At 34.5% G+C, this 15,427-nt stretch overlaps 1 protein-coding gene across 3 annotated transcripts in view; it reads right to left on the reverse strand.

Moving 5' to 3' along the window:
* Positions 1–15,427, reverse strand: part of UBR1 (ubiquitin protein ligase E3 component n-recognin 1) — a 59,042-nt gene that overhangs the window by 14,780 nt on the left and 28,835 nt on the right. For all 3 annotated transcript variants that reach the window (XM_059473673.1, XM_059473672.1, XM_059473671.1), the window contains exons 23-35: positions 15,109–15,211; positions 14,528–14,576; positions 12,847–13,001; positions 11,857–11,956; positions 10,101–10,210; positions 9,364–9,453; positions 7,619–7,806; positions 7,298–7,503; positions 5,255–5,348; positions 2,810–2,962; positions 2,289–2,386; positions 1,616–1,709; positions 52–200 (exon numbers count right to left, since the gene is read on the reverse strand). In XM_059473673.1, the coding sequence (XP_059329656.1) occupies positions 52–200; positions 1,616–1,709; positions 2,289–2,386; positions 2,810–2,962; positions 5,255–5,348; positions 7,298–7,503; positions 7,619–7,806; positions 9,364–9,453; positions 10,101–10,210; positions 11,857–11,956; positions 12,847–13,001; positions 14,528–14,576; positions 15,109–15,211 (1,589 nt within the window). The remainder of the gene's footprint in view (positions 1–51; positions 201–1,615; positions 1,710–2,288; positions 2,387–2,809; positions 2,963–5,254; positions 5,349–7,297; positions 7,504–7,618; positions 7,807–9,363; positions 9,454–10,100; positions 10,211–11,856; positions 11,957–12,846; positions 13,002–14,527; positions 14,577–15,108; positions 15,212–15,427) is intronic.

Consider the following 15,427-nt stretch of genomic DNA (forward strand, 5'->3'; position numbering starts at 1 on the left):
ACTGTAACATTTTAAATTAATGAGAAGGAATAAGCTGAAATTATACTTTACCTATACACTGGATGGTAAAAGCACAAGTGCTCCAGGTCATCATAGGAATCCGGGAATCAGCTTCATTTGGAGCAACTTTGAGCCCAACTCTGTAAATGGTGGTGGCAAAGAGAATAAGCATCTCTTTGATACTGCTTGAGTACTTGGCTCTGCAAAACCAACATGAGAAAATTTCAGTCTCAATTATTAATAGTGATAACTACTTACTGGTTAATCAATCACTAGCAAAGTCTAAGTCCAAACCAGGACTGTTATTTATGAAAGAAATATTGAGAACAAAGACCCTTTGTCTGGACAGAGATGAAAAAAAAATCCCTAGTTTTCAGTAGTAAACCAAGGACTTTGACAAAAAAGACTTTACAAATTGAGAGATTAAGAGCTGCCAGGCTGGAAGATATTATTTCTGTGTATGACATTATAATTCACATTAGAAAAATGCAAATATTTTAAAGTAAAATATGATGAAAATAAACATTGTAAGAAACAGTAATTTTAAGTCCTGAAGTGAAAATAGTAAGGTGCTAAAAATGGAAGTGTGTTTTTAAACACATTTTTTAGCACTTAAGCTCCTTCCTAAGTACATCAGGTTAGTTTCTGTAAATGTAGTTTTATGTAAACAAGTGTTTAGCAGTTTTAATGGCTTGTGGGTTTTTTTCCAAGTCATACATAGGATTTTCTAATAGAAATATATGACATTCATATTAATTCTCTGTATCTCTATGGACAAAACAATTATAGCCAAAAATCTGGGGTTTAGCCAGGTTCACACTTAAACAACACTATTTAACTTTAAACTACAGAATCTTTCCCATGAAGATCAGTTATCAAGAAAAAATTTGATTCAGGTTTCTGACAACAGAACATTTTTTTATTTTTGTACAAATAAAAGATATACATGGGTATTTTGCATAGCTTTGATGACAGTCTGAAGTAGCAGAGTACTTACAGCATGATTTAAAAAGAGATAAGGGACAGCTGAGCTCACTTGATAAGCATCTACCATTCATTCTGTTTTAGTGGGAAAATGCTTTTGCCCACAGGAATTGAACATGCTTAGTGTTACAATTAGTAATGTGGAACATGATCACCAATTGCTGTCTCAAATAAACTCAATGTTGGCATTGAGTTTAATTTAGAATAGAAGAGAAACAGAACAAGACAAGAGCCCTATCCCTCTAAGTGATCCCCATCCCATTATCATGTCCAAAACCACCTGAAATCCATGCCCAAAACAGATGCATGGCAGAAAAATTAAGGCAGACAAACAATAAATAACATGCTTAGAGGCACAGCAAGTAACCCAAATCACTGGAATTGTAGATTAGAAGATTCCAGGCTTCTAGCTTTGTACCAAGAACATAAGAAATACCAGACTGGACCTGACCAAAGGTCCACCTAGCTCCTCACAGATTCAATATTCAGTGAATGCTTATGGAAAGTAATGAGCAAGCCCCTAGTCAGACCAAACAAAGCACAGCTTTCCTTCAATACACATTCTGAAGTATACCTGAGATATTGAAGGGAAAATTAATATAATGCAGAGAACACTGCTAGTAACACTTACGACGACTGAACTCCAAAACTAAGGATGGAATGGAATTCCAAAGCTGAGTTCCCCGTTCCCTTGTTGGTGAAAGGTGGAAGACTTTGTTTCTCTCCTAACAGAAAAAAAAAATACATCTGCATTAAAAAGCAAAGAAGCTGCTACAGTTTTTTAAGCAGTCAAAAAAAGGGAGTAGTGTTTTTATTTGAAACTGATTTGAAAATAATTGCAAACATACCTCACAAGCTAGACTATATTCCATGATTCCCCTTTAAATAACTTTTGCCTCTATTCCCCAAAACACTAGACTCTCTGTGCCTCCTGTTTTCTAAATACTCATACCTACTTTCATTTTGTCCTTTATAATTTAGTTGTTCTCTTTTTTACTACCTCACAGTCCATATAAAAGTTTATTAACCATGAGCATTAGTCTGTTGGCATCCTCTCCAAGTGCGCCTTTTTTTCCAAAGGAAAGATGGAAAATAATTAACAAAAGCCAGAAAATTGGTGAGGGGACTGAAATCAAGATATCGACTCAGAAAGGGCGGGCAATAACTTTTATCCCCAGCTTTATTTGATACTGTCTTGATTGAGAGCAAAACTCAATTCTTTATTTGAAGTTTTCTACTGGTACTAGTTAAGACATGCACTGATGTCTATCCCACAGAATAGCTTAAAAATTAAGATAACAAACCTTTAGCATTTTTCACACTGTAGCCTGATATCCTGACTGTGACAATCTCCAGCCACCTAGCTAGGGACAGGATTTGAGCTACTGCCTCTGCATCCTCACTGAAAAAAAAAATAGAAAGCAGGTTTTACTTTAACATTTAAAGAATCACCTTAACTTAAAAAGCAGAGGACACAATTAGATCCAAACCCATCCAAACAGTATTAGCTCAGTTTTACTGGCTTCAGAAATTTTGAGCAAACAGTACAAAATGAAGCATAAGGCTAAATACTAGGTCTAGGTACTTTCTCATTTGATTTCAGCTTCAAAAATTAGGCAACTCAAAAATGTTTTATAAAAAATAAAGTATTTACTGCCAAAAGATGTATATTTGGCTAAGCAATCAATAAGAAGATATGCAGTATTTTATACAGATGAGTTTTTTTGAAGTTTTTTTTCCAAAAATTTGAAAAGCTGATCAGCCCTATAATATTTCCTTTATTTTTTTTTTTTTAAAGTAGAGGTTAACCAATCTGGTATTTCACCTGTTTATTTTTTGAGCCCGCAGTGGAACAATAGGAATCACAGTATTGCACAGAGATTTGCAAAGGGGACAAAGATATTCTCCATTCTCCAGGTCAAATATCTGTTCAACGTGCAGACGTTGTCGGAAGTTCAGCTGTATTGCTTCAAAGTACCTACAACATTAAAAATGAAAGGAGAATGGCTCAAAAGCAACATGAACACAAAGGTTCAAGCATAATTGTACAGCAAACATTTATCCAAGGCAACAAAGGAGTCTTTTCCTTTGATTTGTAACTCTTCTACATGCCTGGATGGGAAAAAAATAAAACCTTTGAGCACACAGATGAATTAATGCAAAAATGCGTGGTGCGTCACTACTGGGAAAATGATTGCAAGTTTCCCTCACTTATATTACCCTTACAAATTTCATTAAAATTTTGCAGACAAGCAGTCCTTACATTTTTCTACTCTTCCCTCTTATCTTCAACATAATGAAATACTGCATCTAGTAACTCTCATATGCAACTTACTATAGGAAATTTGAAACAGGTATTGAACATATGGTTATTTAATTTTAGGAAACACTACTGGTAACATTTCCCAAATGATTAATCAGCTATTCATTGCAATTACTGGGCATCATGACTAGATAGTGGAACTGCAGCCTTCTTTTAACAGGAAGAGAGAATAATATATATTAGAATGTAATATTTCAACTATTTTAAACAAAAAGGAAATAAGAAACAACTATGATATTTTACAGGCTTCATTATAATTTTTGCCCCCTCAGTGGATGCAAGTAAGCTTTCAAATGTCATTATTGTCTCATTGGTATTTATGGGAACAAAAACATCAAACATTTACATCTTCTTCTCTGGATACAAATTCAGTTTTAATGTTCAGATCAAGTAAGTAGGATCTTAGAGAGAAATATGAAAATTTCTAACTTCCACACCAAGGTAATAACTAAATTTTTTTTTTTTTGCTTTAAACCATGTATCATAAATAAAATAAAATTCCATTTATGTGAGAAGAGAAAGTGTATATGCACTGGCATCTGCAGAAATTCTAATGAATATAGAATATTTGGGAAGTATTTTGTTACAAACGAAAACCCATACATTGATTTTCCCCACATTCACACAACTATGTTTTTGCAAGCAACTCCTCTTGCTCATACATGGCAACTACAAGGATATTCCACTCATTTTGACTTATTCTGTTTTAGGGGATTTCCAGCACTTGTAGGCTGCACATAGAAAGGTATGGCAGGCATAGTTTGGAGGAATATTATGTACTAAATAAAAGACTATACTCAAAACCTTCTGTGCCATACTGTATGTGAAGAGCCTGTTGTTCATTTTAATCCCATTAACCCATACAGCAAGTCATCTTCTCTTAAAAAGAGCAAAGGAACTGAGCTCCAATGTTGCACAACTTAGATCTATGCATATGTAGATGGATCTGCCAAGAGCAGATGTGTTATACCCAAGGAACACACCTGAGCTTCATTCTAAGTGTGTGCACCTACTTACTCTGTACTGATGTTTTATTGTAAAAACCAGCAGTATACACACATATTGAATGTAAAAAGTGAATGGTAAACACTAGAAGTTTAGTAAGATTTTTTAAAGTAAAATGGTGCAAGTACAAACAACAAACCTCAAGAGAGTGTTTATAACATATGTCATATGTATAAAGAGACAGTTACAAGATCAGCTTGTGATTGCATGACCCACCTCTTATCTGTTGATAATATTTCAGTGGGATTATTTCTATTATTACCTCACACTGCTTACATAGTTTAGACTTGCCAGACCTACGTGGAGTGAAACGTAGGATGATTGTATCCCACAAGCCAGGAACCTTGGTCTTTTAATGTCCAGGTTCCATTCAAATCCAAAACACTTGGTCTGAATTGTGGGTCCCTCAAACCACAGAAATCCAATCAAGTCTACAGCAATTGCATCAATTCTACACCCTTACTTTTCATTAAGAGTTTCTTCGCTGATATGGGAGGAGTCACAAGATTTAACCACTGATATTCCTCATATTCTGTTCTAGACGCTAGAATCTCTTCTAAACACTCACTAGAATAGATCAGTTTCACCCTTGAAGTATTGACCTGGAGAGAAACTTGTAGAGTACTGTTGCTAAAAGTAAACCTACTCAATATAGTTTCTTACTCTTGACCAATTTCACTCCATTGTTTATATTTGCATAAATTAATAAATCCTTAGAAATTCTTCTCTGTGTCATAAAAGGCCCTAAAACTTTTGACAATGATTATCTTCATCAAGTCAAAACATCTCTTGTTCCGTATTTGATTTTTAGACGAGTACAAAAAATTTTGATCCCTTAATTAAATATCCACTTACTGTACCTTGTTTTCAGTGTACTCTTAAGGTGATTTGGAAAATAGATTAATTAAAAACCATTAAAAGGCAGCAAAGACACATCCTTACTTCTGCCAGCAGGCCGCATGCATTACATGACCACAGCTCCCTGTGTGGGTCCCACAAGGTAAGTCAGGGTGCATGAAGAGAGGATCTAGTGTATCTAGAAACACACAGCAGAAAAATTATGGAATGAACAGTAATGTAACTTCCCATCAGTATGAACAGAAATCAACAATATATACAGAACATGAACCTTCAGATCTTATTTTCCTACAGTTTGCACAGTCATACTAAAGCTTCACTGGGCTAACTTTTCCAGACCAATCATGCAGCAGAGCAATGACAAGCAATACCCAATTAAACTACTGAAGGTTCTCCATACAGAGAAAGATGTCAAATTTCAAATTGGTTAGGAAGAAAAAAGGGTGCTTCTGTACTGGAACAGATCTGTGGTTGGATTCACTGTCACTGAAGCTTTTACTTTATTTTTAAATGAAAATGAAACTACTAAGGACAAGTAGGATGAATAATTTATCCAATTAATCCCACATATTTTCAAAACACTAACACAGAAAGCACTGCTGAATAACAAAAATCAAGCATTTTTACATTTATTTAGATCTTGAAAGAAAAAAGCTCTTAGAGGATTCCTGGTAACTGATCACCAGCAGAGGACCGTGCATTATATGAGCAGCAGAGGACTGTGCATTATAAGTACGATAAACAATGCCCAAAAACAGCCTCAGAAAAAGGAACTCCATTCTTTTCTTTTTTCAATTATTTCAATAGCTCAACATGCCACTACAGAAAATATACAAGTGTATCTTGTAGGATTTAATCTGTACTTCAGAGTACCACAGAAAAAAGAAATGTAATTAGTATATGACCTAGATAAAAAAAATCTATACAACTGTCTCAAAAATGCCATTACCAGTAGTTTGCTGATAAAGAAAAATGGATCAAGCAGGATTCTGAAGGAGTTTGTTCTAGGCCTATGACAATTCAGTACTTTTTAATGACCCAGAGGAAAAAACCAAAATATCTTATTAGTGAAACAGCTTGGAAAAGGTTTACAAGCATGATAAAAAATAGGGTAATACCACGGAGAAATATGAAAAATATTATGAACTTTCCTCTGGTAACAATCAAGAGTTTGATTGCTTCTGAACTAAAGCAGGAATAATGAACTGCACAAACATAATTCAAAGCTATTTTCTACATATTAGTGTCAATTAAAAAAAAAAATAGTACATAGCATTCATTTTGATCTATAAGCTGACCACAAACCATAAAAAAACACCCCCACATCTGAAAATAAGAAAGAATTTAATTTACAAGTTGTGACAGCATCTTTCTTGAAACATTATTAACTTCCCTTTTCAAAAAGAGAACAAAAATGTCAGTGAATGCTTAGGTTCTCCCATATCCTTGTATTTATTTTCTTCTTTCCCTTAAGTAACAGACCAAAATTTCCATCATGTTTAGTCAGCTGCTACTTACAAAAGAAATTCTGCTGGGCTTTGTGCTCCCTGCTACCAATATGCTATTACACAAATGTAACTCTCATGATTGCATAACTTTATTGTATTCAATTTTTTGTTCACTCATCAGATGATATCATGTGATCCTTGCTTAGATTTTTATCATTCTTTATATTGTTGTTTTTATTATTTCCTAGACATATAAGAGGAAAAAATACCCAAACCAAACCAAACACCCTAACCCTTTTCAGGCTGGCATACTGGCCTCTGATAACATTCATTTATTTCGTCCACATTGGGAAAATTTGCACTTGTACTTGAATAAACAGAACTGTAAACAGTGTTAGCTTTTCTCCAAACTAACTACTCCCACTAAATCTACATGTTTTATTAAGTCTTGTGAGATCAAAGCATTTTATGATTTCCTTCACCAACAAACCTAAATCTTCATATACTTCTCATTTAAATTTGACATGAATTTTAAAGCAATTTAGAAGTTTGAATCCTTTTTTCTTAAGTACAGTAAGCCAATTAGCAACCTGATCAAAGAAAAGAGTTTAGTTGTTGAAGGAGTTTGAGCTCCAGGTACAGAAGTGCTTTTACTATAAGAGAAGAAAAAATCTCATACCTCCTGAGAGTTCAAGAATTCTGCTCCTATTCTGAGTTAAGGCAGTTGACTTCTGCACACAGGCAGATAATACCATCGCAGCACTTTCAAACTTTACTTCCTGTTCCTCCTGACAAAGAATACAGGTCAAAACTTCCTTCTCAATGACAGATGGACCTCGTTTGGGACCCAAAGCAATTCTGGAGTAATCAATTGCTGAAGAGGTGCTGTAAGACCAGAAGTGACAAAGATATAAAATAACCAGCTGGATTTTCTAAATGAACTGAGTTTTTCCTGACATCTAACAAGTCATAGACTACAAATATGTCTGTTTTCTCTTACCTTTCTTCTTCCATAATAGCATCATCTTTCCCCTGGGTCTCCAGTGTGTTTTCATACAGGAGCTTGTGGGTTTCAATGAAATTCCTCTGCAGGGCAGACATCTGGGCCATTATCTTCTGACGGTGCAACCTCGCTGCTTCCGCCTTCCTCTTCCGCTCAGCCTTCTCTTTATCCTGAGTGCTCTGTGTCTTACAGTAAGAGAATAAAGAAATTACAGGCAACTAAGAACATCAAAAAATGAGAAGACTCTTTCCCCAGTATAGGCATTTGAACCACCGACATCAAATTCCCTTAACTGACAACACTTTAATGAGGGGAAAAAAGTTAACTGCTATCTGAAACAGAAATGAACAGAACTCAAATCTTTACATGTTGACTGGACAGACTTTTGTGGTCTAGAAAAGGTCACTACTACAATCCCTAGTTCAAAGATAAGATCAAAAATCTCTGAGTCATTTCAATTAGGTACTTGTCTGTTCTTAAGAAATTTTAGTGAGGTGTACGTCAAAGTTTTCTCCAGAGTTCTATTATTCTCCCCATAAGTGAAACCCTACTGAGTATTCAGTATCTTCCTTACAGAAATTGAAGAAAATTTCATCTTGAACTGCCTATCCATGACACAACAAAATGTGTCAGCATTTTATACATCTGTCTATTGTATTTTCATTATTCTTTATGGTACACTGGAAAGCTATTGTTCTTCCAACATTTACTCTTGTATCATATTTTCAGAAACCATAAAAAAAGAATTTCTATGCTTTAGAAATCCAGAATTCAAAAAACACAGATAGACTTTATTAAAACATATAGAACCTAACTCTTCCTATCCAATTACTTAAGGGACAAATGTAACATTATACACAAGGTTTCCATTCACAGTACCATGACTTTTCCAGGAAATCAAACAACTTGCTCCACAAGTAGAACTGAAAGAGATTAATTTCTTATGGACTACTGTATTTTGTTTGGTACCTTACCAAATCCCATATGACACCTGCCTGAAAAAAGAGACACGGCATATGCTGTGTGGTAAGTTTAGAACTAGGCATGCAATGATGAGCCAAGAGATTGCTTGGCAGCAAGCTAAGGCCAAACAAAACGTCTAAGAGCAAACCAGTCTGTCTTCACCTACTGCCTAAGGGTAATCAGATTCTTCTTTTCTGTTCCAATGTCAATTGAAAACACAGCCACTCTTTAGGACTCAAGTCATCTTTGAAATCTCCATTTCATTGTGTCATTTGACCACTAGATTCAGAAGTTATTTTGAGGGAAGGGCGAAAAAACTGACAGTCAGAATAATTGCTTAAGGCTCATGCATTTATACAACCAGGACAAAGGACATTAACCTCTTGACAGATAACTACAAGACATCATCTGAAGTGGATTTGCATTTCTAATTATTGTGCAGTGACAGTATAAGAAAAAGGTGGTCAATTCACAAAGACAAGAAATGGAAAGATGAGCACAGATTATTTCCTTCGGCCCCGTCAATTGATTCATTTAACTCAGAAGTACAGCCTCTCACAATAGCTGCTAATAATTCCATGAAACATGTTTAGCACATATTTCATGTACTAAAAATATTAATCTTGGAAACTAAACCCTAGCTGCACACAACATATCACAGATCAGTTTTTTGAAAAATTATCATTTTAGGCAACAATAAATTTAGACACATCACTGAAAATAGCTATTCAAAACATTTAAATACAAGGCTTCTACTGAAGCTTTATTTTTATTATTACCTCATCACCTTTTGTAGCTTCTGAGCCTGATGTAGCTCCTACTGTTGCCAAACTAGACTTTTCTCTCAATCTCTTCACCATGTCAAACATCTGAAAACAGAAACTCAGATGTTAAAAATAAAACACAATTTGGCTCTTATAACAATGTAAATTAATACATTTCCAATGTTACAATATATAAGCACTGCAACAGGCTGCCCAGAGAATTTGTGGATGCTGGAAGTGTTCAAGTCCAGCCTGGACTTGTAGGCACTCTGGTCTGTTGGAAGGTGTCCCTACCCATGGCAGAGGCTTTGAGCTACATTACTTTTAAGGTCCCTTCCAACTCAATCCATTCTATGATGGACAGGATTAAAACTCTTGGTATTTCGTTTCACATTATTTTCAGATTTTCAAATGGATTCAACCACTCAAAACTCCTAAATAACAGAAAAACCCAAGACTCTATGTGCACTCCCAGAACACTGCCTTACTCATTATTTGCTGTTACTTGCAACAGATATATAAGGAATGTGTGTAAATATGTCATTACTGGAATGAGTTACCTAAGCAAAAATTGATCCAATACTTCATAGTACAAGTAGCAAGTACAATGTTGCAACAGATTAAACTTCTCAAGAAATCATTGCAGCTGTAAACGGATTATATGTAGGAACTGTATATAGGAATCATAACATCTTTCACATTAACTTTCTACACAACTGAAATCAGCTTATACTTATCTCTCCTTTGTGTACCTGCAGTATCCAATTGACTGTGTCCTTCTGTGCCTCTAACTGGGGAACTCTCTTCAATTTCTCCACAAGCATTAACACGTTCACAGCATTCAAGGCTGAGCTTCCCATTCCTTTACAAAGTGAAAAATAGAAAAGGGCATTCAGGGAAAAAAAGGCCTAACACTTTAATGTACTTACAGCCATGGACATGCCTTTAAATATTGCTGACTATATAATATACATACATGAACACAAACTGTGTAGTTACATTTTGGTTACAGTTTCATCTGTTTATTCCAGTTATGTATAGTATAATTTATCCCCTTGTAGATCAATTATTTCTGCTTTAAAAAATCTTTGCTTAATGTCTGCTTAAAAAAGAATCGCCTTTCACTTCAGGAGGAAGCAGTAAAGCTCTTTAGAGCTTACCTGTGTTTGCTAACAGCTTAGTGTGTACACGTTTACTTCTAATCACAAAAGCTATTGTAATTACAGTAATTATTTTCTCCCTCACAACTTGGTGAGAGTCCATAGTATTCTAGGCTCTTCTCTAACAAAAGAATGCTTTAAAATGGAGACCATTCTGTTCAAAGATATTTCTTTTGCAGCACTTACCATACAGAATTAATTTTAAATTTTTAGTAGGGAGACAAATACATTGCTAAAGAAACTAACTTTTAATGAATTGTGTCTCGATAAGAGCTTTGTTACAAAAATACTGATTATTTTTGCATCCCTTTCATGTAAATCAGGATTTGATTTTTCTGGTTATGCAAAAGCCTTCTCTAGCATCTCAGTTATAATTATTACTTCTATTGTATTCCTATAGTTTACATGAAGCTTCTTAACACTTTCAGTATGATGACACTTCTTTCTCAACAATAAGAAAAAAATTAAAAATAAAGTGCATTGGGAGTGCTTTTCAAACACAAAATTTTTAAAGAACTAAATAAAGAGACTTCAGTAGTTTTATGTGTTTATTCTTGTAGAAGGTATTTGAAATATACATAGATATGATGTTTAGGAATATGGTTTAGTGGTGCACTTGGCAGTGCTGACTTAACATTTGGACTCAATGAGCTTGGAGGTCTTTTCCAATATGAACAATTCTATGATTCCATGACTTCACAATTCTTATCTCTGTTGCATCTCACAAATGGCAGTTATGTTTAGCTTGATAATGGATTTTTAAAATTTATTTTTACACAGTGAAGCAGAAGCTCTAGAGAAGATGGAAGATTATTTAGAAAATGCAGATTCCAACTCCCACAGAGTAGTCCTGAATGTAATATTAAGAAATGCTCAATAGAGAGAAAAGGGTACAATCCAGAGCCACTACGTTCTGTTTCTATTTTCATTACCATAGTAAAAGACTAACTTCCAAGCAAATCACTAATTGTACAGCTCGAGAGAACCAAAGATGGACACAGTTCACTTAAATCCACTGCCATTTTTCAAAGAGTTCTTAGTTTCCATTTCAATGCAGTTCTTGTGAAGGAAAAACCACTTTCAATTATGTAACACTAGAACTACTTTTCATTTCTTTCCCAGGAAGAGAAGCACATATCCTCTTCAATCCACCTGACAACTGGGAACAGAGGAAGCTAGTCCAAACCTGGTTTCATAATTATTAAAAAAGTTAAATTACCAAGTTTTAATTATATAGCATAAAATAAAACCTTTCTGACTAAATCACTGAATAATTTCTTCTAGTTTGAGTCCTTAAAAGATCAAGTTAGTCTAATTTACTCTGTGGTTTAAAGAAAATGAAACATACGTGTTGCTTTGTGATAAAAATCAAAGGTTACTTCTTCTTCAGGAGACTTCTGTAACTGCTGCTTCTCTTCTAGTAACCCTAAAGAAAGAAGATGAAGAACCTGAAAAAAAGAAAAATAGTAAGTCTCATTCAATGTTTAAGATATGGAAAACTGGCATAAAAGATTAGGATGCTTAATATGGTTCTGTATTACACAATGATAAAACACATGAAAATACAGAGATCATACATGGAAAGTGAAATAAAAGAAAGCACAATGCAAATTTACTACATATTAGTTGCACTAAAATTCATCAGCTTGCACATGCTTTTATATTAGTAATATGTGAAATCTTGTCCGTCTGCTGATACAAAATCTGTACTTGGCTAATTCCATAATCCAAAGATTAGCAGGATTGGCAAGGCAATTAAACAATCTATACATTCTTACAAAACTGATTAATTCAGACTGTCTATAATTTCAGGTCCTAATTCTATAAATGTTAAAAAAACAACCCTGCTAAAATAAACAAACAAAAAATTGCCTCCAAAGAACATCTCAACAATGTTTTAAAAGACTTAAGCCACTGCAGTAAAATTAAATGTTTAAATACTTACAAAAATTCTATTATTTCATGACTGAGGCCCCAAAGAGGCCTCATGTATTTGGAGACTGCAGCTCAAAAAATGAAGGAATTCCAATTATCAAACAGTTACTCATTAACTTGCAGTAAAAATATGAGGCAGGGAGGATTACATATTGAAACAGCTTCAGCAATGAGGTCACACAGGGAGGAAAGTAAAATAGAAAACTTTAATACTGTTATGCATCATGTTTCTATTTTACAGGAGAGATAGATAATTAATAATAAAAATATTTTCTTTGCCAGTAAGATTTATAAAAACAGGTTTGGGGACAAAATCATTCCAAGTAATCTTTACATATTTTGGTCTTCTCATAAGCAGTCAGCACAGGAGGGACCATGGGAAGATGATCAAGGCTAACCCTACCATTTGGACCATTGCCTCAGTCCACAAGTGAGTTTCCAGCTCCACTGCCCTCTGCAGGAGGGTGCGCAGGATGTGCATCATGACATCACAGTTCAGAATCCTCACCACGTTGCTGAATGCAGGACTGAAGTCTGGAGGAGGAGGTGGTGGCAATGCTAGAAAACAGGTGTGCAAACATATCAATGAACTGACATCCCACCCAGAAGTAGAGAGCACAAACATATTAATTTCAGTGAAAGAAAAACTGGACCTTTAAATGAGTAAAACCATGCTCAAACACGATTGTGTGCGTAAGTCAACTTTCATCTTTGGCAAAACTAGAGTACTTTTAGTAAGTATTTACATAAAAAACATGTACAAGCTAAGTTAATCAATCACAAGTATTAGTTACATCTGTAAACACAAATTTTTAACACTCTGAACTGCCTGATTTATGTCTCACTATTAAATGTACAGTTTGTGCTTTGCATCAGATAAAAGGTTTTCAAGTAATTAAACAAAACTGAGGAGTGAAGTTTCCAGACTGTAGAGTCCCACACCACAATATCACATGCATGGAGCTCTAAATTTTTTCTGCTACTGGCATTCCAGTCATTTCTGGTTATGTACATTTGCTGACTTAATACTGGAACTCTGATGTGGAATCTTGGCATCTACTGACAGCACCTCATTTAATGCCACAGCCTCTCCCTACCAGGAGCCACTGACTCCAGTCTTCTTCAGGTACCTGGATGCCTATTTTCAGATTGCCTTTTTTCAGAGGACTTCTGTGAATGAAGTGTTTCTGAAACCACCATTCTTTAGACAATTTTGGCTGAATGAAGTTACTGACAAAGACAACATAGCCACAAAAAAGAATACACAGGAAGTACCTGCAACAATAAATGCAGCCTCAGGAGAACACAAATCAGGGTAAACAGATACCTTGGTATTTTGGAACTGTACTGTTCAATTACATGAGTCTCTGACAATTTATTCTAAATAACCCCATTTTTTTAATTTCCACGAAATAATTCCCCTGATAACATTTTAAGCTGCCAGATTGAAAGGGGAAGGAGCAAAGTTGAGTTTATTAAATTGTTCACTGTATTTATTTGTTCAGCTTATGATGTCTTTCTCAAATCAACTCAATTAAATGCTTGTGACTTAAATGGGTAAATGTAAACGCAAAAGGGAAACAATATTTGTGTTACAATAGAAACACAGGGGTTCATTGTTTTATGTATTCAGAGCTTATAAAAAATTCTTTCTAAAAGTTAAGTCTCATTCTCATATTACAGAATGGATATGAGCATTATTTCCTGTGGCAACCTTCTCTACATGCCACTATTATGTCTTAATATTGTCTAAAGAAACTGCTCACAAAAAACACCACAACTTTTGCCTCTTAGTTACTCCACCATAAAATTTCTGAGTTCATGGGTTTTTCAATAGGTACAGTGCCATGTTTATTTCCCTAAACGTAAACTAAAATTCCAGAATTCCTGTCCATGATGAAGAAAAAAACAAAAGAAATGCCAGGTGCTAATTAATGACAATTACTACAAATCACAACAAATTTAATATGAACTCACCTATCCACTGTGAAGTCACAAGACATCTCCCAAAGCTCAATATATACATACAACTACATATACTACCAATTAGCACATTTGTTGAATCATTAATTTTAGAATTTTACCTTCATCTCTGTTTTCTTGTTTTCTTCTTTTCTTTTGTGTATGTTCAGCCTACAGAAAAAGGAGTGTTGCTGTATCAGCACCTCTATAGAAGTACATAATCATGAGATTAATGAAATTATAAGAAACCCTACACTAGAAATATGATGAGATACATAGAGATACCAGTAAATTCCTGGTTGTGAACTAGAATTTTGTCTGAAACATGTTTAACATTATGTTTTGAATTTAAATTTGTAGTAAAGATAAATAATTGGACATATTTGCTTCCTCACTAAGAGATATAAAAACAAAATTTGGGGGTTCCCAGTACAAAGGTAATTCTTAACTCTCTATGCTGAGATCAAAATGTGATAACAGAGTAAATACACAAGGTGCCAAAAAGGAAACACAAATGCAAACCACACCATCTAGATTTGTATTGAAAACTTTAATTTCGTGGAACATTTAGTTTCAAAGGTAGCTGCAGACACTCTTTACTGAACCAATTTCTTTAGATTGCATTAATTCAGCAAAATTCTTTAAATACTGGTAAGTATGTACTATTTTTTTAACCTTTTAGAGTGAATCTTACACTGCTTACCTTGCTGTGCTGGGTCTTAGTGTAGTGATAAAAGAACATATTGAATTCCTTCAAACATTCATCTTTCAGTTCATAAACTCCATGACCAGAGACACCCGGTTTCCTTACAGAGAAATATTTCATAATATACAGATTATTAATATACATTCAGCACATCTTTAAAGGCAAACACAATTTGTTTTCTAAAGAAGCAGGAATTATAATGGCTACTCACTAATTTATTAAAAGCAGAGCGTGAGCACAGTTAGGACCCTTAAATTTTCAATACAGGATTTACAGGAGTAAACAATTCAGCAGCAAAATATTTCTAGTCTATACC

The sequence above is a fragment of the Ammospiza nelsoni genome, chromosome 6 (genome assembly GCF_027579445.1).
Source record: "Ammospiza nelsoni isolate bAmmNel1 chromosome 6, bAmmNel1.pri, whole genome shotgun sequence".
NCBI lineage: Eukaryota > Metazoa > Chordata > Aves > Passeriformes > Passerellidae > Ammospiza > Ammospiza nelsoni.